At 37.3% G+C, this 23,827-nt stretch overlaps 1 protein-coding gene and 2 long non-coding RNA genes across 3 annotated transcripts; 1 reads left to right on the forward strand and 2 right to left on the reverse strand.

The window, feature by feature from the left end:
- Nucleotides 1-872: 872 nt before the first annotated feature.
- On the reverse strand, nucleotides 873-6,604 carry LOC104233250 (uncharacterized). The gene is made up of 2 exons (XR_712583.2): nucleotides 3,532-6,604; nucleotides 873-3,221 (listed from the first exon to the last, which is right to left on the reverse strand). It is a non-coding gene; the product is annotated as an uncharacterized lncRNA (long non-coding RNA).
- Nucleotides 6,605-8,144: 1,540 nt separating this feature from the next.
- LOC104233251 (tRNA ligase 1-like) lies at nucleotides 8,145-22,902 on the forward strand. Its single transcript, XM_009786619.2, has 16 exons — nucleotides 8,145-8,296; nucleotides 8,432-8,463; nucleotides 9,323-9,474; nucleotides 10,330-10,406; nucleotides 11,045-11,110; nucleotides 11,197-11,483; nucleotides 11,694-11,801; nucleotides 12,364-12,461; nucleotides 13,591-13,651; nucleotides 14,284-14,360; nucleotides 14,468-14,539; nucleotides 14,669-14,745; nucleotides 16,315-16,395; nucleotides 20,909-21,011; nucleotides 21,814-21,972; nucleotides 22,375-22,902. The coding sequence occupies exons 1-16, from the start codon at nucleotides 8,148-8,150 to the stop codon at nucleotides 22,768-22,770; spliced, it is 1,995 nt and encodes a 664-aa protein (XP_009784921.2). The 5' UTR covers nucleotides 8,145-8,147; the 3' UTR covers nucleotides 22,771-22,902.
- On the reverse strand, nucleotides 16,667-22,516 carry LOC138886499 (uncharacterized). The gene is made up of 2 exons (XR_011405280.1): nucleotides 22,455-22,516; nucleotides 16,667-17,506 (listed from the first exon to the last, which is right to left on the reverse strand). It is a non-coding gene; the product is annotated as an uncharacterized lncRNA (long non-coding RNA).
- Nucleotides 22,903-23,827: the final 925 nt, after the last annotated feature.

The raw sequence follows: 23,827 nt of genomic DNA on the forward strand, positions 1-23,827 counted from the left end.
GGACACATGCAGTGTTGTCGAAGGCAAAAACCGTTGAAAAGCGCTTCAGGTCAATCGGGCACAATCCAAGTGTGGGGCTTTGTTAAAATGCGTGAAAAAGGAAATTGAAATTATATTATTAATGCAAGAAAAAAGTTACAACTTCACCTTAACGGTTTCCCTAACAATAGAACATCTTTTTGCCGACCATATTCATTGTCTAGTATCACTCTATTCAATATAGAACTTACGGCTTATGACAATGAGGTGAATGCCTTAGTGCCTTGCCTACACTGAAGCGCAACCTAAGCGAGCTTTAGGGCTTAAGCGTGCCAAATGAGCCTTTGACAACACCTGTCACATGATGTACCAGTTCAGCAGCTAATGAGTAGTTTCTTGTAACCATAGTACTAAACTCTGTGTATGCAGCTAATAAAGGCACTTCTTCAGAGTGCTGGCACAGCTTTCTGCCCAAATTATTTGGACTGGTTTGGAGATGAAGTTTATGGTTTGCATTCAAGAAATGCTGATGGATCTGTAGTCTCAAATTTCTTAGAAGCACATCCTGCTGATCTTTCTACCAGAAAATTACAGGTCTGGACATATCTTAAGTGAATCAATTGAATATATCTCCTAATGAATTTCTTGCTCTTTTGTTAGTTATTTAATTCTTGATAGTCTCTTCTTACATATGTTATCACAATCAGACTATAGCATTACCGGTTTTCAGAACAAGAGATTGCTTGTAGTATTTGTATATGAGCTCTAGTTGGTCTTCCTTAACAATCAGCTTATCAGATTCTTTTCTTTATCAAGTAAAGAAATTTTCATAATGAAAAGGCCAAAAATATAAGCGGCCATGTACAAGGGGTTATACATAAACAAAAAGACCCTATAGAAACATGTGGTTCTCTTCAAAAGTCGCCCAGTCTTCAATACAACATGGTATTTCATGGGTACACCAAAAATAAATAAGAGACCTAATACCACATCTTAACTAGGCAATACTCATCTCTAACCCTTCAAACGCTCTTCTATTTCTTTTCTTTTTTTCAAATAACCCACTTAATAGCAAATGGAGCAGCACTCCAAGCCCTGCACCTTCTCCCCTACTCCCAGTCCTCCAGCTAACCATCAGTTCTTTCACAGTTCTTGGAATCACCCATGGAGTAGCAAACCAACTACATATGTCCCCCGAGTCTCATGGCTAAGCTGCAATGTAGAAGGAGATGATCCACATCTTCGCCTACCTCGTTACACATGAAACACCAACTTATACTGTGGATTACTCCTCTGGTTGCTAACCAAGTGAAGAAACACACCTTCCTCAGCACCTCTGATATGTAGATCGAGTTGTATGGAAAAACATCCTTTTCTCTAATCAACAACTTCTCGTAGGACTTAACTAAGAACACTGATATTCCCAACCCCCACCTCAACACGGCTTGACTATCCACTGACTACCTAGCTTATGAAGCAAAGTTAGCAATCTCTAATACTCATCCCCACCTCCCAATCATAGAAATCCCTTCTGAACCTAAGTCCTGCAAAATCTCTCCACCTTGTACCACCCAAATTTGTTGTATTCTCATCTTCTTTTGGTATGATACCGGGGTACATGCTCGGAAATTCATCTTTTAACAAATAATTTCCACACCACTTGTGCTTTCAAAAGCTCATCGCCATCCCATTTCCTACCCTATATGATATGTTTCCATTGAATTGATCGACAGCTCTGCTACAGAGAACCTAAGCAATGACGAGAGAGCTAACAAAGTCCAAAAGCTTGACGTGTGAGTCAACAGGGGATAAAGTATCCCAACTGCATAAAGTTAAAAGACAACTAGTCTTAAGGGAGAGGATTGGAGTTGATATTCCAACAAAACATTTTCTGTTCATTCATTCCAAACACAACAAAAATACAAGCAGGAATCATTCTCCAGACTTGTCTGATGGATTTATCAACTTTCCATAAAGTCCAACTGTTGTAGGCATCCTTTATACTAACTGGCATAACCGAGTTCAGAACGAATATTGTAATAGAAAGATATCAGCAGCTACTGAGCAATGTATGTGAAGGTGTCTGTTAGACTCCAAATTCTGTTGACACATATAGCACCTGTTGACAGTGGGAATGTTCCTTTTGCTAAGGTTGTCCTGAGTCAAGCAAGCCTCATGCAAAGATATCCAACTGAAGCTTTTTTTTTTTTTTTTTTTTTTGGGGGGGGGGGGGTTCGTTTGTTCTCTAATTAAGTTTCCACCATGGCCAGCTCTCTACCAATTCATTCTAATCACATAAAGTCTAGTATCTTGCCTTCACTGTGTACTGTCCATCTACCTTCCATCATCTGATTCAATCTAAGGTTTGCTCTTTAATTAAATAGCCCCACAACCTGGTAAGCATGTGCATTAGCTCTTCCATTTTCCAATCCTGAAAGTTTCTTATGGATAGTGGTGCCCAAGGATTGTTGTCCCGGTTCTGAGATATGGTGGAGTTAGGATAGCTGGATATTGAAAGAGTGCAGGGTAATCGTTCTTGAATGTGGTGTTCCCTTACCACCCGTCTTCCCAGAATTTGATAAGAATACCACAGCCAGCCTGGTATTTGAACTGCTGATTAAACTCATCCCATAGTTTAGCAATGTTTTTCCATGGCCCTACTCCAAAAGAAGCTCTTGAGATTTTAGTGCACCAACGAGACTGGAGCCCATGTTTTTGTTGAGACCACATTTTTCCGTATAGTCTTTTCCTCCATGTTGAACCTCCATAGCCTTTTCATAAGCAAACAATTATTATGAACAACAAGTTTCTTATGCCTAAACCACCAAGATACATGGGTAGAATGAGCTTTGGCCGTTTAACTAGATGAAATTTTTGTGCCTCACTCTTCCTTTCCTACAAGAAGTATTTTCTAACTGTCTAAGCTTGTGAAGCTGTTGCTCCACCTTGTTTGGAATGGGGAAAAGGGACATGTAGTATGTAGGAATACTGTTAAGAACACTATGAATGAGAGTAAGCCTGCCCGAGAAAGATATTGCACCTGCCATGATGTCAGCTGCTTCTCAAATTTCTCTATGATACCATCCATACCTTTACTGATCTGTACTTGGCACCAAGGGAAAAGCCCAAATGTGGTGTTGGTAATGTACCACTGGAACAACAAAGGATGTCAGCCAAAGAATCCTGGTTTTGGGCATCATTAACTGGGTAAGTGATGGTCTTGGACATGTTGATGTGTAGCCCTGATAAGATTCAAACATAAGCAATGTTAGATTTTAAAATAGTACTTGAGACTCCTCAGCTCCACAGAAGATGAGTGTATCATTTGCATGTAGCAGATGTTTACAGTATTCCCAAGATCATTCCCCACATCAAACCTTTTAATCCACTGCATGCTCTTTGCTTTGGTAAGCATTCTGCTGAACCCTTCCATTGCGAGGATAAAAAGAAGGGGGAGAGGGGGTCCCGTTGTCTTATGCCTTTTTGGGGAGAAAAGAAGCCAACTGGACTCGAGTTGATTAGAATAGAATACTTGACTGTATAGATACTAACCTTATCCATTTGATCCACCTTTCCCCGAACCCCATTTGTCTTAACATTGAGATAAGATAGCACTGATTAATTTGATCTCAAAAGTCTTTTCAATGACAAGTTTGCATAAAGTTCCTGCTCCTCCCTCTTTAATCCTCCAGTAAAGAACTTTGTTTGCAATTTAGGAGGCATCTATAATCTGTCCGCTTTTAATAAATGCATTTTGGTGTCCAAATGCCAACTCCCCCACCACTTTCTTCGCCCTCTCGGCCAACATCTTTGCGACTATTTTATAAACACTGCCAATCTGAAATCCTTTAGTTTAGTGACTCCTTCCTTCTTTAGGTACCAGGCAATGAATGAAGCATTGCTAGATCTTACCATCAAAGTGAGTTGTAGGTCTCCATTGCTCATTCGCTGTGTAAAGTTTCTAATAGAAGTCTAGGATTTCCCCCCTTATCTGGTTTTTGTCTTCCACAATAGTATTACCAATCTGAAGTTTATCTATAGTGTTATATCTTCTATTAGATTTGCCATTTTCTAAAAGAATTTGGTATTCCTTTCTCCTCCCTTGAGCCATAAACATCTAGATTTCTGTCTCCAGATTATTTCTTCAGGCTTTGTTCCATTTTGTGATGTCTTTCTTAAGACACCTCAACTTTTGCAACAATATAAAATCATGGTTGCCATATATAGAGTAACTCTGCCACCAACACTCTTTAGCCTTAATCTAGAAACTCTTCATTTTGAAGCCACATATTCTCAAACTTGATATATGAAGAGTTAGCTTCCTATTCTCCATTTTCAAGAATAATTGGCTTGTGGTCTGAGATAACTCTAGGCAGAGCTGATTGTTTAATCGCCCTAAAATTGTCATTTCATTCCGGCGAGATCAAGAATCTGTCTATTCTTGAAGCTTGTGTTATTTGCTCACCTCTGGACTATGCGTAGAATGCCCCATGGAGTGGTAGATCAATAAATCCCAAGTCTTGGATAATGTCTGTGAAACCCCTTATTACTCTTGACCTCCAGATACAATTTAGTCTGTCACTTTCGAATATGCAAACATTAAATACTTATCACCCATTGTTCAGCCCATAACCTCTTCACTGCAGCTAGTTCAAGCCATAAATCTTCTCTGAATTAGAGTGTGAACCGTATATCACCGAGAAAACCCACCTAAAATCTTCTTGTAAGCTTTCAAATATGCATGAAAGTGAGTAGTACCCATTGTTCAGCCCATAACCCCCTCTTGTGTCACAAGCTTTTAGTTCTGCGCGATCACACCATCTATTCCACCAAATTTGTCGTACTAACCTTGGTGCCCGGTCCTCCATTTTCATTTCCCGTAGACATGCTATATTTATTTTCCACCTCTGAATTAGAGATTTCAGGGTGTTCCTTTTCTCCCTTTCATTCAGCCTCCTCACATTCCAGCTATAGTATTTTTAACTTCATTCGGAGAAGGCTTTTTGGTGCCTACCCCTCAAACGTTTCTTCCTCCCTTCGTAGTTAACCAGACAATTCTGATTTTCCATCTCTTTCTCCATTTTTGACCTTCCTTTTTCCAGGTAAGTGTGATGCTTTCTTCTGTCGTAATAGAAGTTGGTGATTTTGCTTCATTCTTAAAACAAAGTCCAGAAGTTTGTGATGAAAACCTTCGACATTGATACCAAATGCCTTGCATGCCTTACCCGTGGTCATCCCCGTCCAATTTGATGTCTCATCCCGGTTTTGTGCACTTCCTGAGATTTATTTCAAATCTTGACGCCACTACGAGCTTTTGGGTTTAGGGTGGAAATTTTTCACGGGGCCTCACAAATAACAGACCATGTTCTAAGAATGGACTGGTACTGGAAGAAACTCAGAATAAAGCTCCAATGGTGGTGTCCAACAGTGGGGACAATCCCAACAACTGAAAACGTAATACATGCATGGATCAGGATCGTAGGGCTTCCTCTCCACCTTTGGTCTCCAAAAGTGTTCGGAGAAATTGGAGAATTTTGCGGTGGTTGGGTGGAAACTGAAGAGGAAACGGAACTAAAAAACCACCTGAAATGGGCTAGGATAAAGGTTAAAGGAGATGGATCTACAATTCCTAGGACAGTGAAAATGGAATCGGATGGAGTGATCTTCGAAATGCAGATCTGGTGTGAATCACCGGCGAGATCCACTGTCGGTGAGAATGGAGAAGATAAAGTCTTGGACCAGCGGGTAATAAAGGGCTCTCTATATACAGAGGGAGGGGCTCGAGGCGATAAAACACGGAAGGGACACGTGGTTAATTCAACTCAGGCTAAACCTAGTACCTCACATGACTTGTCACGTGGCCACTTAAATTCCTATAACTCACAAAGGAAATGGGCCCTGATTCTTTGGCCCAAACCATCTCTGAAGAGAAGGCTTTTAATAAGCCCACTTTAAGGACCAGAACTGACCCCTTTAATGAAGAGTTAAAAGCCCTTCAATTCAAGTCTTTAAGGGGAGTCCATACAACAGCCTTGGGTGAGAATCATAGAGACTACATAAACAATAACAGAACAGAAGAAGAAGAGCAAGAAAAGAGGAATGAAGGCGATGAAGAAGGAAGGAAACAATTGATACTGATCGAAGACAACGCAATAGTAACTAAGACAGTTAACGAAAGAACAGGAGAAGATTTAGAGGTGGTCAATAGCATGCACATGCAAGCAGCAGTAACAGACAGGAGTGTTGATTGGGCAATTGAAGAAGCAGTTCCACTAAACCAACAAAACTTAGAATCAGAAGAAGACCTGGAGTTTGAAGCATCAATTTGGGTGCATCAGAACATCATCAAACTCAGCAAGGAATTTGGGTTGGCCTTTAATGGCTGCGAGAGAGAAGCTTAGGAATTGTTCATGAAGATTGACAATAGAAGACAAGCAAACAAAGGGAAAGAAGTGACACAAGTGAACCAGACTCCGAAGAAAAAGGGATTCAAAGAACTGAAAGGCCTGGAAATTGGAAGCAATTTCAAGAGCAATGGTACTAGAAGTAGTGGGGTTACATCGTTGTCAAAAGTTTGTTACTAAGGTGGAAAATAGATATAATCTGTTTTCAAGAATCTAAAATAGAGGGGGATATTAGGGAGATAGTTAGAAAGCTATGGGGTCACAGAGGGGTAAAATATACTTAACTGGAGGCTAGTGGGACTAGAGGGGGAATTGTAGTAATGTGGGATGGTAGAGCATGGAAGGAGGAAGTATGTGGTGTGGGTGCTCACACACTTGTAAATTTTCAGGTAAGACTCAGGATTATGTATGGCATTTATCAGTTGTGTATGCTCCGCATGACAGAAGAAGAAGGGAAGAAGTGTGGTGGGAGTTGGCAGGGGTAAGAGGTCTATTTACAGGACCATGGGTGGTGTGTGGGGACTTTAATACTGTGAGATTCCCATCTGAGAAGAAGAACTGCTCTAGAATCACAAGAGCAATGATGGACTTTTCAAATTTTATTGAAGATATGGAACTAGTAGATATCCAGTTAGCAGGGGGTGATTACACATGGAGAAAAGGGGATAGACATGTAACAACAGCTAGATTGAATAGATTTTTGATCTCAGCTGACCGGAATGAAGACTTTAGGAACATAAAGCAGTAAGTGATTCTGAAGGTAAAGTAATACCATTCCCCATTGATGCTCAAATGTGGGAGCTGGGAACCAGTTAAATCATACTTCAAGTTTGAAAACTGGTGGCTTCAGGCTGAGGGATTTAAACTGGAATCTCACATTCAGAAGGATGTTAAATGACGGGGAGATTGACAGAGTTGTGGAGTTCTACAGTTCTTTGTAGCAGTTCGGTGGTGTCAACTCAAACCAAGATCAATACCTAATCAAGTGGCAAGGCAATAGTCAAGGGAAGTTTTCTGTTAAGGATGCCTACAAGGAGTTTAATGCATCCAATAATCAGGTGGATTGCTGGTCATGGAAGATGATTTGGAAAGTTAAAATTCCATACAAAGGTGGTCTGCCACATGGTTACTGGCAAGAGAAGCAGTTCTAACACAGGACAATTTAACTAGAAGAGGATTCCAATTTATGTTCCAAATGCTACTTATGTGGAGAGAAGGCAAAGACAATTAACCATCTTTTTCTGCATTGCAAGTTCACCATCCAGATATGGAGAATTTTCATCAGTTTGAGGGGAATTCAATAGTCCTTAATATTCTAGCCAGCTGGAGTAAAGAGGGCACACTATCTAGAGAAGGAGAGATGGAAAATTGTCCCAACCTGCATATGGTGGACAGTTTGGGAAGAGAGGAATCGAAAATGTTTTGAAGATAAGTCTAGCAATATTCAGAAGATAAAGCTGAAATGTTTAGCTCTTTTCTATTTTTGGTGTAAAGGTAAATTTTTGGAGGATCATGAATCCATTTTAGATATACAAGAGTCCTTATAGGATGACCAAGGACTAGAAGTGTCTTCCCCTTGTTTTTTGCTAGGGCACTTTCATTGTAATTATGGGTGACTTCACAATTTTAGTGAAGTTTTTATATTAATATACAATATGTTACCTTCTCAAAAAAAAAGATTCTAGTTATCTGTTTAGTCTCCTCCAGGAAATGGTTAACCATTATTTGGGATATAATGACTTCCTCCAGGAAATGGTTAGTTTGATGATGAAGAAGAAGGCCTTTCCTGCTGCTTTCAAGTGTTACTATAACTTCCATAAAATTAATGATTTATCAAGTGGCAACCTGCCTTTCAAAATGGTGATCCATGTACAAGAAGATTCAGGCTTCCAGCGTTACCAGAAAGAGATGAGGTCTATTTTTTACTATTTCAACTTAAATTTGTCACCACGCCCCTCTTTTCCTCATATTCCAGCAAAATAATGTATACCTTTTGTTGCTTATATCTCGTGTGATTTTCTTGATTAAAGAAATTCTTGTCATGTCAGGAAGGATCCAGCATTGTGGCCTTTATATCGAGGTAATGTTTGTTCTTTTGTTCTTCTCAGCCAAAACTATAACTGATCTGCTAGTTGCTATAGTTGCCAACATGTAAAGCCTTTAACTTTGGTAACCTGTAAAGCCTTAACCATTTGAAATGAGACACTGTTTTCTGTCTTAGTTTACTATAAGAGGACTTGTTAGGAATATGGCCAAAACTATTCATTCTTCAGAGCTACGAGGATGCTTCTTTCTCTTCTGGGAGTAAACGAGCAGTTTCATTGCCGGAGCTTGAGATGATGTGAAACTTTCTGTTAGTCCTATTTAAGAACAGAGTTGTGGTATTAGAAAGGCATATGGAATTTTGATGTTAAGGACAATTTTAAGGCTCTCCTCTAGGGGAACAAATAGTCATGTCATGTCTGAATGATCTATAGGACATCAACCAATTCACCAGTGTATCTGCATTTGGTTTTTGTGTTTCATTTCAAAACTAAATATATTTTATGACATGTTCTGCGAATTGGCGGTATCAAAAGTAGAAAAGCTAGCTGAATATTTGCTCTCAGAAAGTTCATGATTATTTCTGTGGAGATATAAAGATGTAGAAAGTTAAATTGCCAATGCTCATTCCTTTCTTGTCTTCTAGGTCATGAACCTCGTGATTTTCAGTTTGCAGAAAATTATCTGCTTTAGAGCTTTATTTTATCCCTCCTGCTCTCTTTGTTTCCTGCTTCATTCATTTTTTTCCCAATTCTTCACCACCTATCTTCTTTTATGTTCATTAGAAGGGTAGGGTAGGTTTTGTTGTTACTGTAGAAGGGTTGGGTAGTCTCCACTCTCCTCTTACTCATAACATCATCTTTCGCACTGTGAGTTGCTGATGTAGCTTTTCACAGGCTTTTTCATTGACCTGGATTTATTCAAGGCCAATGAGGAGGAAGCTTCTGAAATGGTACAATGTAGCAATATGGGAAAAAATGAAGAGGACAGTAGTTTAGCTGATGAAGATGCAAATCTGATGGTCAAGTTGAAATTTCTTCCTTACAAGGTAATGCAGTTAATTAACAGTGAGTTGATGTCACTGTTGCTGTTTGTGAGTTGAAACTGATCATTCTGCTGCTACTAAGGGCATATTTTTTCAAGTTGTGCTTATCTTTTAATTCACTTGTTATATCATAATGCATGGGAATAGAGCAGTGCATGGGTTTCCAATATTTTGTGATTACCAACTATAACCAAAACAATAAGCTTATATGATACTGGACCAAAGTTGGCCACTCTGAAAGATTTGCTGTTAGGTCAGGGTGGTGGTATTACAAAAGTCTCTGAAAAGAAAATGGAACAGCTTGCCAGCTTGTGTCTTTGGTCATGTGGGGAGAGGAATATCAGCTGTTTTGAAGGGAAATACAACCCGGTATAGTTGCAAAAGTTACAGATGTTTGTGGTTTAGGGCTTTGTAGTGCAGCATTCGAGATGTAAGTGATGAAGACAGCTGTTAGAGTTCATCAGCTCTCTACAGGATTAAAGTTTCTTGTTGTGTACAGATGTGGTCCCTTCTTTTTCCTTCCTGTAGAAGGGAATCTCAGAACTTGTAACTCACAAGCATTAATTTTAGTGCTCGGCTGTTGTCATTTATAAAATTACTACATAACAGTTTCCAAAAAAAAATATTAAAAGAGGTGCAGTAAGAAAGTTGGAGAAGTAATGCCATATACTCACACATGCTTTTTGACTTTCCAAAAGAGCAGCTGCTTGTGTACTGGGGTTCTGGTACCACGTATGCATTGTTGGACCTTCTGATCTAATTTCTGAACATAATGGGTTAGGCATGCTATGTTGCATTGAAAGTTTTCACATGTTGAGCCAAGAAATCTTGTTTTATCTTTGTTTCTTTACTGTGCAGTTGAGAACTTTTCTGATCCGTAATGGCTTGTCGACTCTGCGCAAAGGCCCCTCTGCTTACAGCACTTATTACCTGAGGTGAGGATCATCTTGTTGGTCCTTTGTTCTTCAATGGTCAACATCTGGTTTGGATTCCTTGGTGGCTTCATATGTGTTCTGTTTGCATTTCAATTTGTTTGATAAAGAGCTGTTGCTACATTGTAGTGACATAATTCAATAATTGTAAGTTGTTGGATAAAGAGCTGGTGCTGCTATATTGTAGCCGGCATACGTCAATAATTATGAGTTGTTCCATCCACATCTTAATTGGTCTCCTAAGGAGTGTTTATCATCACATAATTAAGTGCTACAGTTCTAATGATTTATCTATATTGTCTGAGATCACTTTATGATGTTCTACAGCCATATCTTTATTGAATCTACCAGGCTATTAAACTATTGTTGAATTTCTAGTTTTCAGATCTTATATGTAATCTGGCTAGTATAACTACTGTGAATCTAGGCTTCATAATTTTTGTAATAGTTGTGTTTGACCAAGTTTTGAGGGTTTCTAACAAATTATTCCATTTGTTCGTGTGTTGGGACAATCGGTCTGTATTTTTATGTTATCAAGCTTGTTTTTTTATGGCCGACTTGATTCAGTGCTGCAATGATGTGTTTCGAGTGCATTTCGTCTCAATGATAAATGATAATGTATAACTATATGGTCAATCTAGGCAAATGAAAATTTGGAATACTTCAGCAGCCAAGCAACAGGAACTCAGCAAGATGCTTGATGAATGGTAATACTGTATAAAGTTATGATTTTCTACGATGAGTCACTTTTTATTTTCCCAGTATAGCATCTTACAGGAACTACATTCTCCAGGGCAGTATATATATGCACACACTATCGGAAGAAGTCATTATCATCATGGACATACCTAAGTGAAGCTGAGCCCTTCCTTGAACAATATGCAAAACGTAGTCCACAAAATCAGGCTTTGATTGGATCTGCTGGAAATTTTGTCGAAGTTGAAGATATCATGGCCACTGTTGAAGGACAAGATGTAGATGGTGGTCTCAAGTCGGAGAAAGATATTGCACCTTCAAGCCCTAATATTTCCACCAAAGACATGGTTGCGGAGAATGATGGTCTCATTGTTTTCTTTCCAGGTATGATAGTACTTGTTTTGAATTTCCTACACAATTTCTGAATCTTTATGGTGGTTTTGTGTTGTCATGTTCTCTAGCAGTTGGCTAGTAGTTGCTGATATAACCCTGGAGTTTTTTATGTGTTTTGTACGTGATGCACCTCTTCTGTTTTTAGAATCTCCTGCTACCATTGAATAATGGATTTTTTTTGATATACAATGCTAATTGCAGGAATACCAGGTTGTGCTAAATCTGCTCTTTGTATGGAAATACTGAATGCTTCAGGAGGGCTTGGAGATGGACGACCAGTTCATAGTTTAATGGGTGATCGTGTTAAATGTATGAGCTGATTTTCAACATCTTTTGGGATGTTCCTTATTTAATTATAAATGAATATGATTTTGCATGTCCATGTATCTTGTGCTGTTAGGTTGTTGTCGGTATATCATGTATTCCCTCTGTCTCAGTATGATTGTATTTGACAAGCACGGACTTTAAGATGTGAATTATCCTTACATATTGAAGCCGTAATGGTGGAAGAATATCTTTAAAGTAATGGTTGAAGGTTAGTTGATAGAAAAAACCACATCAAATTTTAAAAAGTTTGAAAAGTTTAAGGTATTTGAATTCTTAAAAGCTGTATAAAGTAGAAGTGTGTTAAAATATTTTGGGAAATCCCATAATGGAATGGGTTTTGCATAAATTGGGACAGAGGGAATATCTGTTAGTCATTCTGGCAAGCATTTATTTTAATACAGGTGGGAACTAATTGGAAAAAGTTGTACTTAGAACTGAATGCATAGTGATCTGGCTCTTTCTTGCCACAAACATCTGATCCTTAAATCTTCCATTTATAATTTCCCTCTTTTTCTTAATCTCTGTCCGTCCATCATATTAATAGGCAAATATTGGCAAAATGTTGTTGGTGAACGCCGAAGAAAACCTCACTCAGTTATGCTTGCTGACAAGAATGCACCAAATGAGGAAGCATGGAGACAGGTAAATTATTGTATTTGCTAAACTGTTCCCGGGTAGTACAAATCCTCTGACACGATTTTTAATCTAAGGCACATCTTGAGGTTATTTTCAGTTACAAATTAACATAAAATGCAGTGGACCGGTAGTGCTTCAAGTCATGATATCACACGAGATTACAAAGTCTAGTTTTATCAGATCTCTTGTACTTTGCGGACAGCTTTTTATAATGCCACGGAATGCATATAAAGAATTTGAGTTTTAAGGTCATTTCAGTTCCGAAATAACACTAAGGGTTCGTTTGGTAGGATTCATTCGATAAAATAATGCATGATTAGCGTTGTGTATTAACAATACCTTGTTTGGTACATTTTTTGAACCTAGTGCATTAGTTATGCAAGCATTAGTTATACACCTTATTTGATGTACTCTATTGATATTATCCTATGCATAACTAATGCATAGGAAACCATAGTATTAACAATGCAATGAGTTTTAATGCATGCATTAGCTTAGTTAAAGACAAAATTGCGCTTCATATGCTTGATTAAAATATGCTATTATATTAATGCAAGTTCGATGTAAAGTTTGATACTGAAATTGCTCGCGCTATTTATATTTATACTCTGTCAATTTCTTCATTGTAAATTTATAAAGCTGTACTCTATTACTACGCACTGGAATGCACTTGTAATCAACTCATTTTCCTTTTAATTTTATAATTCAAACTTTTTTTGCCTAATAATCCAAGAAAGTGGGAAATAAAATTATATCCCTAGTAGATAAATAAATACTTACCATATTTCCTTTTTTATAAAGAAATATTCAGTTCTATACTGCAATATAGGTGGACAAATCAACTAAGTTTTTAAAACCTTTTTCATATAAAAGCATTCCTCAACATATGTTCCTTTTAAAAGGATAGAGTGATGGACTGGTTATGAAGGTATTTTTGTAAACAAACAATTCTTTTAGAAATTGTGCAACCAAACAATGGATGAGAAATATGTCAGCATAACTAATACCAGCATTACTAATACACCCTATTCAACATTATTCTTATGCACCCTACCACGACCCCTAGATGTAGTGGTAGTTCTTCAAATCTTGATATCCAGCTTTGTCTCACAGGATTTTGTTCTCATCTTTGCAGATTGAGAACGTGTGCCTAAGCACCAATGCATCTGCTATTCCAGTTATACCTGATTCAGAAGGTCTTGAGAGATGGTTCTTTTGTAGTTTCTGTTGCATAAATTTTCGATAACCTGTTATGCTGCTTCTCATGCAAGTTTGCTTTAATTTATGAAAAGCTGGGTCAATTGATTTGGTAATTCACCCAGTTGAGTGGCTTGATTTGCATTTCTTACTATGTTGCTTCAGATTTGTGTTATTGACAATTCTTGTTTGTTGGTGACTGAAAAATTATGTCTGATTCAGGTGGAAGCATGGCAAATGCTTCCCAACGTCTTAACTTTGCCGTTCTCTTTTCTGTTTAACTTAGATTGATGAACTCTGTATCATCTTGTTATATGCTTTTGTTTCTTGGAGATGAGGCAGATACTTCCCACCTACACTCCTGGCCTTGCAGTTGTGTTATCTTTAACTTAGACTGGTGAAGCTCTGTATCGTCATGCTATATGCTTTTGTTTCTTGGGAACAATTATTTGGTAAATGCTTCATGATGCTTGCACAAAATGATGTTTTACATTACCTTTCTTCACAGTTAGGGATATTGCTAGTGGTAGTAAGAGAATTGCATGTGGGAAGTTCATTTGTTTTTTCTTGGGTCATACTAATCTATGTGTATTCAGTATGGATTCTTAGTTACTGCCTGGATATCATGCAGGAACTGAAATCAATCCATTCTCTGTTGATGCACTTGCGGTTTTTATATTCCGAGTACTTCACCGAGCTAATCACCCGGTACTTAACTCTTCATTACTCCGTACTTGTAAACTGCTCTCACCCATTTATTCCATTCAACTTGGATATTGATGCCTTATATCTCTCTTTTCTGCTTGATCCTGAAGGGGAATCTTGGCAAGTCATCTCCAAATGCTGGATATGTGCTGCTAATGTTTTATCACTTTTATGAGGGAAAGGTACAGATTCTTGTTCAGCTGACAAGATTATCTGAGATCTTTCTATGATATGAACTGTTAGTTAATAAAGCAAATAAATAAATAAACAAGGCATCTGTATCTGATTCTGTTGGTACACTTTTCACTCAGAGTCGTCAGGAGTTCGAGAGTGAGCTTATTGAACGTTTTGGCTCTCTTGTCAGAATGCCTCTATTGAAACCTGAAAGGTTAGTAAGATTTCTTTCTTTTGAACCTCCTTAATGATGTTGGCCTCTTCATCTTGATTAGATGGAAAAGGGAAGCTTGAAAAATTGATTAAGCTATAACATTGGATTTGAAATTATAAGTGAATCCTCTTCATAAGCGTTTTTGGTTGCGCTCAAGCACGTGTGGTATTTGTAATGCAATTTAGAACAGGAGAGTTTGTGTTATTTCTAATGCTAGGGGAAGCGTGCATAATGCTGCTGAACTTGAGAGGAAGTACATGTAATTTACTTCGAATTTTTCTCTCCATAGTTTATCTTAGTAGTATGATACCTATCAAATAAAAGACTTGAAAGGTTAATTCCTCATATTCCTTGACAAACAACAAACTAAAGTCATTCAACACAATGATGAACATTTGTAAAGTATCTAAAGTGGTTCTAAGTTCTAACGGGTAATTAATATAACCCCAAACGTTGAATGTCTACATCTATTGGTGAAGTCCTTTCCAAGTCAGGGCTAGGTTGTTCGATACCCATTTTTGAAGAAAATGGAATTTGTTATTTAAAAACTATTTTCCAGCCAGATGGAAAGGGCAACCATTGTTGTTGTCTAAGGCATGGTGACTCAAAGGTCCTGCATAGTATCATCATATATTGGTGTTTGACATGCGTCTGAGTTCTGACTGGCATTCAATGATCAAGTATGATTTTGGTATGTAACCAAACTGGTTGTCTGTGCTTTCACCTAGTTACTAACTTTCATTTAACTATAGTGAATATAGCTCCAACTTAGTTAAGCTTAAATTCTGACTTGTACCGTAAGTCAAACAACCTTCCAAAATTTTGAAGGAGACTGCTAGCTTTGAAGACAAACTCCAATGTTGTCGCCGTATTTTCTTCACGACCAAAAAGAAAAAAGTAAAAAAAAAAAAGATGGAAGTAGGTGTTGTTTATGGGTCCAGTTGTTTTATACAAAGCTGGGGTTTTGATTACGTATATGCCGATTACATCGAGTTGTGTGCTCCACAATGTTCAACCCTAAAGGATATTATACAAACTAGAAGTCTCAGTGATATAGCTTATTGATAAAGTTGTGTGACCAACTGACCATCTCATTGAATAGCTTAAGCTGTTAGAGGGAGCATAGTTTTATTTTAATTATGTCTTTGCTCCTTCACGTGCGGCCTTTTTCACGGGCCAAGCACGTGGAAATTCTTGTTGATAATGGGTGGCAGTTACATTAGAGCAGGACCTGTGGCTCTTATACCATGTTTGAATTTTTAACCATCTCATCTAAAAGGTTATACTATTAAAGAGAAAACTTTTATTTTCTTAATTATGTCTTCAACACCTATTTATAGCAATTCAACCAACAAGATGCCACAGGTAATGGAGTTTGATAATATTCTACTATCACGTCAGATGACTTCCTTAATGTCGTTAATCTGTGTTGACAGCAAATGCATTGCTGTCAGCGGTATTTGGTATTTGTCCTGTATAGTGTGAAACTGTCTCAATTCTAGGACATGTTGGTCTTCCCTTGCTCATTTTCTGTACTTGCTGTTGATATTGTTTTATGATCATATGAAGGCCCCCTCTTCCGGATTCTGTGAGGTCTATTATTGAGGAGGGAATCTATCTGTACAAGCTTCACACGAACAAACATAGAAGGTAAGTGTTACATTGAATGTGTAGTTAATGAGTTCCTCCACACCCTCTCCCCTTTGTTGCATTGAGTTATAGTGTTCTTGATGAGACATAGTCGTATGTTGTCACGTCCCAAACCGTTCCCTAGACGTGGTTGGCACCCCGCTACCATTATCTACCCAACGAACCAGTTTCACATACATTTAACCACTTACATAAGCACTGAGAGAATAAGAGCAGGTCCAAATGCAATAACAATAATAATAAATATGAAATAATTATCCAACTAAAACCATTAGCTTATGAAATCCAACGATTGCTCAAATAATAAATGTCTAGCCCAAATCCTATGCTGAGCCATCAAATAGAGTAACATGAGTTTAATTGTTGGACATGCAAACCCCGAAAACAAATAAAATAGTTGACATATACAAGATAAAGCTGAAATGAAGGCCTTGACAAACGATGTTGTGGCTCAACTCAGCGATAAGATCCACTCGAATGAACTCGTCAGCTACTAGTCTCGTTCTCCAAGATTCTCAACCTACCGCTTTAAATGCCCCTGAAACAAGTATTAGAAAATACAACTCACAACGAGCAGAAAAATAATATGTACAGGAATTATATCATAATATGATATCCAATAAGGTCCAAACAAATGTTCAACTAGAATACTAATATATCTCAACACAATTTACACTAGACACTTGTCATAAATGACAATTAAAGAAATTAATCTACACCTCTACGAGTCCATGGTTGCGTCCACAATGTCCCATGAAGCATACACAATGCCCCAATGATGTCAAGAAGTATGCACAATACCCGAGTGAAATAAAGAAGCATACAAAATGTCTCAACCTCATGGCGACATCCGTATCACACCACGAAACAATATATAAAGAGAGTTTTTTGTGTATTTGAAAATAAAATACGTTCAGAAGGTCTCAAACACTACCGATTCTGTGAAGCACACGCTTTTCCCAACACATGGACAAAGCAGACAAAACCAACTTTTAAAACAGATTTGAAAAGCAACCACCGAAGCTTATAGTCTCACTTACCTTGCTAACGGGAAGTTCCCCAACATTGCGACGTCTAGAACACCAACCAAACAGCCTCCAATGGCCTCAATCTATCCAAGATATTGAATAATATATCCTAATTAGTGTAGGTGAACAATTTCAATAATTTTAGGATAAGTCAAAATCAAAGTCAACCTTCAGTCCAATTAATAGAACTCTATACACAAATAAATGCAAACGAGGCAATTTAGCGGTGAAAAAAAATGCCGAAACAGTGGCTTTACACATACCACCAGGCCGTTGTTACTTTAATCATGGCATCATGATGATTCCTATATTTTATTCTAATGTACTTGGTAATAGAAATTCATAAATGTAGCAGTGTAAAATAAGAGAGATTTCGTTTTCAAATTCTCAATCTAGTATCTTATCATTACAAGCTATAAATCATCACCTCATCATTAGAATCCAATCATTAGTTAATCGTTACTCCCCGCATTGTTACCCATATCAGTGGGTAATCATTATTTCTCCTCAATTAAAAGAACAAAAATGAAACTGCAGTTTTCCTATAGCAGATTAGCTTTAATATTTTATGTCAAATTCCGCTAACTCATTATCATTGCTGATATATTTCCCCACAAGCATTGGCCTAATCATTATGTTTCCTGCTCATCATCATATCATTGATTCAATATTGGCATCATTATACTTCTTTGATAATTAATATATATATATATATATATATATATATATATATATAGAAATTTCAGTACCTGAAGCTATGAAATCTTCACTGCCCTAGCTCCCTAACGTCACCAACGAACTCCCCAAAACTCCTATATGAGTTGGCTTCTTTTCTTCCAAAATACAAAGAAATCAATTAACCTAATTTTCTGCTCCCTAACCCACTATAACGTGGCAGCAACTAGAACAAGAGAATGGGCATGGCCCACGATTTTTCGTATAATGGCTCTAACAAACAACAACAACATACCCAGTAAAATCCTACTAGTGGGGTCTGGGGAGAGTAGATTGTACGCAGACCTTACCCCTACCTCGAAAAAGGTAGAGAGACTGTTTCCGGGAGACTCTCGGCTCAATCAAGAGAGACAATAATATCAGAATAGAAACAAAAGAAGTGGCTCTAACCAAAGTCAACCATATAAGTAAAGTTGATAAATTAGCTACTAGATATATAATATTTCAATTCACATCCTTTATATCTCTTAATTCCTAAATATTATTTCCAAAGTAATATATACATTTATGCACCCACATGACAATTAAATTATTATTATTATTATTATCCCTACAAGATATTTTAATAAGAAATTATAATAAAAAAGTAACTTAAAAGTTCACTCTTAAAATTTTGGGGTATTACGTTCCTTCCTATATGTTGCACCACATGAAGCTCTCTCTCTTACATCCTCAACTTAAATATTTTCAAAGTAGAAGTTTATGTTGAAGCAAATTTGAATGCTCCACTTATTTCTCAAGATTGCTTATTAAAAGTAGGGATATTATGTGTGATAACTTTCTTCCAACTTCATATGGGAGGCGTCGACTCTGACTTTGTGATGACTGAGTTCTGTTATGATGCATAGAGGTCTTGATAGTTAATGGTAAGCTGAATAATTCTGGTCGGTGGAGAAGATTAAAAAACATTACACCTTAAAACAGTTATTCTGCCAGTCCAAATATTTGACCTTAATCCCTCTTTCTCTGAGGGCAATTCTTTTCTTATTCCTTTATTCTATTGAATATAGTGAGCCCTTCCATTTGTTGTTTGTATGTTGCATAATGCTTTGCTATAAACTTTGGGATGGGTTGTATGATTCAAATTAGCACAGATTTGGGGTCGATCAGGGTAACAGAATTTTAGGGCTTAAGGATTCTATGATTCTTAATGGCATTGGGAAGTTTCCAGTGTCATTTGGCGAGGAAAAAGATGGATATCACTGGGCTTATAGGCTGGAAAAGCATTAATGAAAATCTGATATGCTCGATTTCCGGTGTCCTGACTCTATTGAGTAATCTGAGCATCATCCGGAGCTATGAAACTCCTTTTTACAATTCTGCTTTTGTTGTATTGCTTTTTTCTAGTGATAACGTTATATATCAACATTTATGTGTATATACACTCACCACGCACACATGTATATACATATATAGTGCATTAAATTAACTGCAACGCGAATATAACTAAAATATGTCGATGGTTAACTAATTGACGGGATGCGGGAAGTGTTGAAGCCATACCCAATCGAAAAAGGATGTTATCCAAACACATGTCAAGTAATTGTAGTAAAATTTGACCTATTGACCCCTTGGCCTCTCTGGCAACACGAACGTATTTAAGTAATTGTCGTTATGTAATACCATAATGAAAATGCAATTTTCGTTTTTCTTCTAGATGAATATAATATTTGCATGTTTCAGTAGGTTTAAGACCACTTATATGCCTTTTCTTTTGGGTTTATAAGATGTCTTTTCTCAACCATGTAGAATCCTTGAACAACCCCCCCCCCCCCCCGAAAAACCAAAATAAAATAAAGTTGTGTTAAATAACTTGTTAGGTTTATGATATTAATTGTTGGAGACCAAGAAAGTTGTGTTTGGTTATACATTGATATAGTTCAATTTTGTGTATTGGAGTGATGTGTAAGGGGTATTCAAAACTGAACCGGAAAAGTGGCTTAATGGCTCACTAGTATCGGTTATCGGATTAATGGTTGGTGAATTGATTGTAATTTTATAATTAACGGTTTATTGGCTTGGGGGTGGATTACTCAAATTCCTTATTTGATAAATCGTTAACCAGTTAAAAATTATTATATTTATATTTTTACCCATTATGAAGCAACTTCTTAGCAGCTTGAGCTTCAACGTCATCATAACTTGTTTTTGGGGTAGGACTAGGCAAATCTAGATAGTTCTAACTTGTTTTTGGGGTAGGACTAGGCAAATCTAGATAGTTCTTGATATCTTTCTGCCCAGATGAATCATTTAACTTGGTAACTGAAGCAAAACTATATTTAGAATTTATGATAAATGAACTTCGAGTATTAGTTAAGCATCCTCAATTTGTATTTTATCTTGCTTATTGTAAAAGAATTAAAGAAGAAGAAGAAACTGCCATTAACGATGAGAGCTTCATTAGTATAATGGAGTGTGATTGTGGTTTGATCATCTATCTATCGTTTACTGTCTTGCGAACTTATGTAATTTTTATTGTCTATTTAATTTAGCCGGTAAACTGCCTGGTAATCGCTATACGGATCCGCTCAATATCTTATCGGGTGACTAGCGAATTAGTACATTTACAAGTCGATAATGGCTAAGTGCAAATATCCGCCCGATAAGCAGCCCTAGTGATGGGTTCATGACAAAAATAAGTTCACACACCATCCTATGTATACAAGTTTTCACTCTATTAAAAATGTTACTGATTGATTGTTACTTGTGAGTTTTTCTCGTTGTGTAATTTTGTACATACAATCTTGTAGATTGGGGTCTAGAAAAGGGACATATGCTAAAGATTGGGTTAAATGGGAGAAGCAATTGAGGGATATTCTACTTGGAAATGCCGACTACCTCAATTCAATACAGGTAAGTTTCTGCAAGCTTAGTTTAGTGCTGTTAGATCTCTCAAGGCAGGTAATTCTCTGATCTTATCTTCCACTACAAATAAATTGATAGCTATAACATTATTCAAGCCCTTCACTTCAGGTGTTACTTATGGCATGTAGTTGTACTACATACATACTTTATTTGAATTGATGTACCTGCATAGGATTTGTGTGGTAAATATTGAAGTACTTATGTGGGCTCTTCCAATACGCCAATCAACAACAAATTTGGCGTGCCCATACCAGATACTTGGACTCAGCTGTATAGGATATATATACCCGTAAATGAGTCCATATAACATGGGGAATGACGAAGCTCAAAATATTCTTTACGTACATTGTTTGCACGGATGTGTTTTTCCTCTACGTAACTCTTCTTTGATACAGGGAGGGTGCAAAGATTTGGGGGAAAGAGTGTCTTAGGTAGGAAGCCACGTCTGTGGTAAAAAAAAAAAAGAATAAAAAATGAATTTCTTGCCTTTACATACTGCATGAGCAATGTCTTTGTAGTTGGAGGGGTTAGTTGGACAATTCAATATTCCATGGTCAGCAACCCTCCTCCCTTCAGAGTAGTGACTTGTTTAGAAGAAACTCACCACCAGTGTTTTCGGGACTCTCTAAAACAATTGTCGCACCTGTGTAGGATCCTCCTAAACAATCCACTGCTTTTGGAGGATCCGACACGTACCCCTCGATATTTTTGGGGAGTCTGAGCAACATAGCTCACCACCACATTTGGTAGGAGAATTTTTGGCTAGTGATTCTGCAACTTGCTATTTCAGGTTCCATTTGAATTTGTTGTTAAAGAAGTCTTGGAACAACTGAGAGCTATTGTAAGGGGTGAGTATGCAGCGCCTACTTCTAAGAAGGGGAAGCTTGAATCTATTGTGTTTGCTGCTGTCAACCTGCCAGTGCCAGAAATTCTAGGTCTTCTGAATGACGTAAGTGAATTCGCAATTTTATAAGTTGCACTTCGGAGTTTGATGACTAAAACTTTATATCTTGCTAGTTGTAGTTAGTATCCTATGCTCTTATCGTACTTGATGGTTTGTACGCAAAACAATTTATTGTTCCCTGTATCTAGATTGTTTTCTTGGCAAGTTGAAGAGAGTGATTGTGTTTCTTGTTTATCTGTTTGCTGCATTTTGTTTCGTTCAATTAATAATCTCTTTATCCCAGAAGAGCAAATATTTTGCTTTTGCCCTATTCTCCTTTCAGTCTTAGTGATTTCTATCTCATCTGAAATTTCTGCATTTCGTTTTGAAAGTCGTTCAGGTGAATAAGGCATTTGCATAAAGGGACCCAATTATGTTATCTCATGTTTCTCATTATTTTGTGGACAGCTAGCCCAAAAAAATCCGAAAGTTGGTGATTTCTTGAAGGACAAAAGCATAGACAACTACATTCAGAATGCCCATTTGACCTTGGCTCACAAGAGAAGTCACGGTGTCAATGTATTTGCCGATTACAGTTCCTTTCTTCACCAAAAGGTGTCAGTAGAGGTGACTGCGTTGTTGTTCTCCGAAAAATTGGCTGCACTAGAAGCGGAGCCTGGCTTTGTTGAAGGTGAAAAGGTCAATTCCAAAAATCATTGGCCTCATGTCACAGTATGGACCGGCGAAAGAGTTGCAGCCAGAGAAGCTAATACAATGCCACAATTACTTTCACAAGGAAAGGCTACTCGAATTGATATAAATCCACCGGTCACTATAACGGGTACTTTTGAATTCTACATATAACAACTTTGTAAGAGTGTCTTGGATTGGAAATAGTTTTGCAGGATAGAATTAGATCAAGAGAAATGTATAATATGTAAGTATTATAGAGTTACGGGTACTGTTGAAACACCGGGTAGCAACTTATTGAATTGAATAAAAGAAATCATTGTTTTAATGTACTAGTTCTCTCTTTCTTGTCGTATTAGTGTTGGATCTTGCTTTTGCTTAATATAGAAAGGTTTCTTTTATTTTAGGCGTAATACATACGGAGACACCTAAAGTTGGCACGATCTTTCACTTAGACACTTAAACTAGACCTCTTTCTGATTAGACACGTTTCTTAGGCAATTCTCATACCAATTAGACACGTTTTTTGCTGGTGGCATATAGCGTGACTTCAAACCTATTTAGGCGCGTGAAGGATTCCAAAAAGTGACTTTTCCTTTCCCAATTAGACACATAACGATAACATGGATTGTCAATTATTATTTAAACCCTAATCCCTTTTCTAATTCTTAAAAGACCTATTTGTTCTCTTCTCTTCTTCTCAGATTTCTCCAGCAAATCTTTTTTTCTCTTCTCTTCTTTCTCTCGTTTCTGTTCTCTTCTTGGTATCAATTAATTTCTTCTCTTCTCTTCTTCCTCTCATTTCTGTTGTTGCCGTGTTTATTAATGGCGAACTTCTCGGAATCGACGAACTCGTCAATGTCACCTTGCGTTGCTGCTCAAATCTGTAAGTGTGGTGTTTCTCCAAAGTTGAATACTTCTTGGACCCAATTAAACCCAGGTCGTAGGTTTTTTCTTGCAAAATCGGAAAGGTAAATTGTTTGTTCATAATTTATAAATTCTGTTTATGAATTATTTCCTTTGATAAAAATTGATTAAAAGTGTTTTGTGATATTTGTAGAAAAAGGGTGGATGTGATTATTTCTGTTGGTATGACGATGAGATGCCTACTCAAGCGAAGAATATAATTTGGGGTTTATTAAAGAGAGTCAAAGCTTTTGAAGAAGAGAAAGTTCGAGCAAAAAGAAGACGGATCCTTTTGACGATTGTTGTTGTATTGTTGGTCGTTTTA

This window comes from Nicotiana sylvestris, chromosome 2 (assembly GCF_000393655.2).
Source record: "Nicotiana sylvestris chromosome 2, ASM39365v2, whole genome shotgun sequence".
Classification (NCBI taxonomy): Eukaryota; Viridiplantae; Streptophyta; class Magnoliopsida; order Solanales; family Solanaceae; genus Nicotiana; species Nicotiana sylvestris.

What these genes read in the sequence shown, in the direction of transcription:
- LOC104233251 (XM_009786619.2), top strand. Translation starts at nt 8,148, where the DNA reads ATGATGAAGAAGAAGGCCTTTCCTGCTGCTTTCAAGTGTTACTATAAC. An exon ending in ACTACCTCAATTCAATACAG is followed by an intron (nt 21,012 to 21,813) that starts GTAAGTTTCTGC and finishes TTGCTATTTCAG; the next exon opens with GTTCCATTTGAATTTGTTGT. An exon ending in TTCTAGGTCTTCTGAATGAC is followed by an intron (nt 21,973 to 22,374) that starts GTAAGTGAATTC and finishes TTTTGTGGACAG; the next exon opens with CTAGCCCAAAAAAATCCGAA.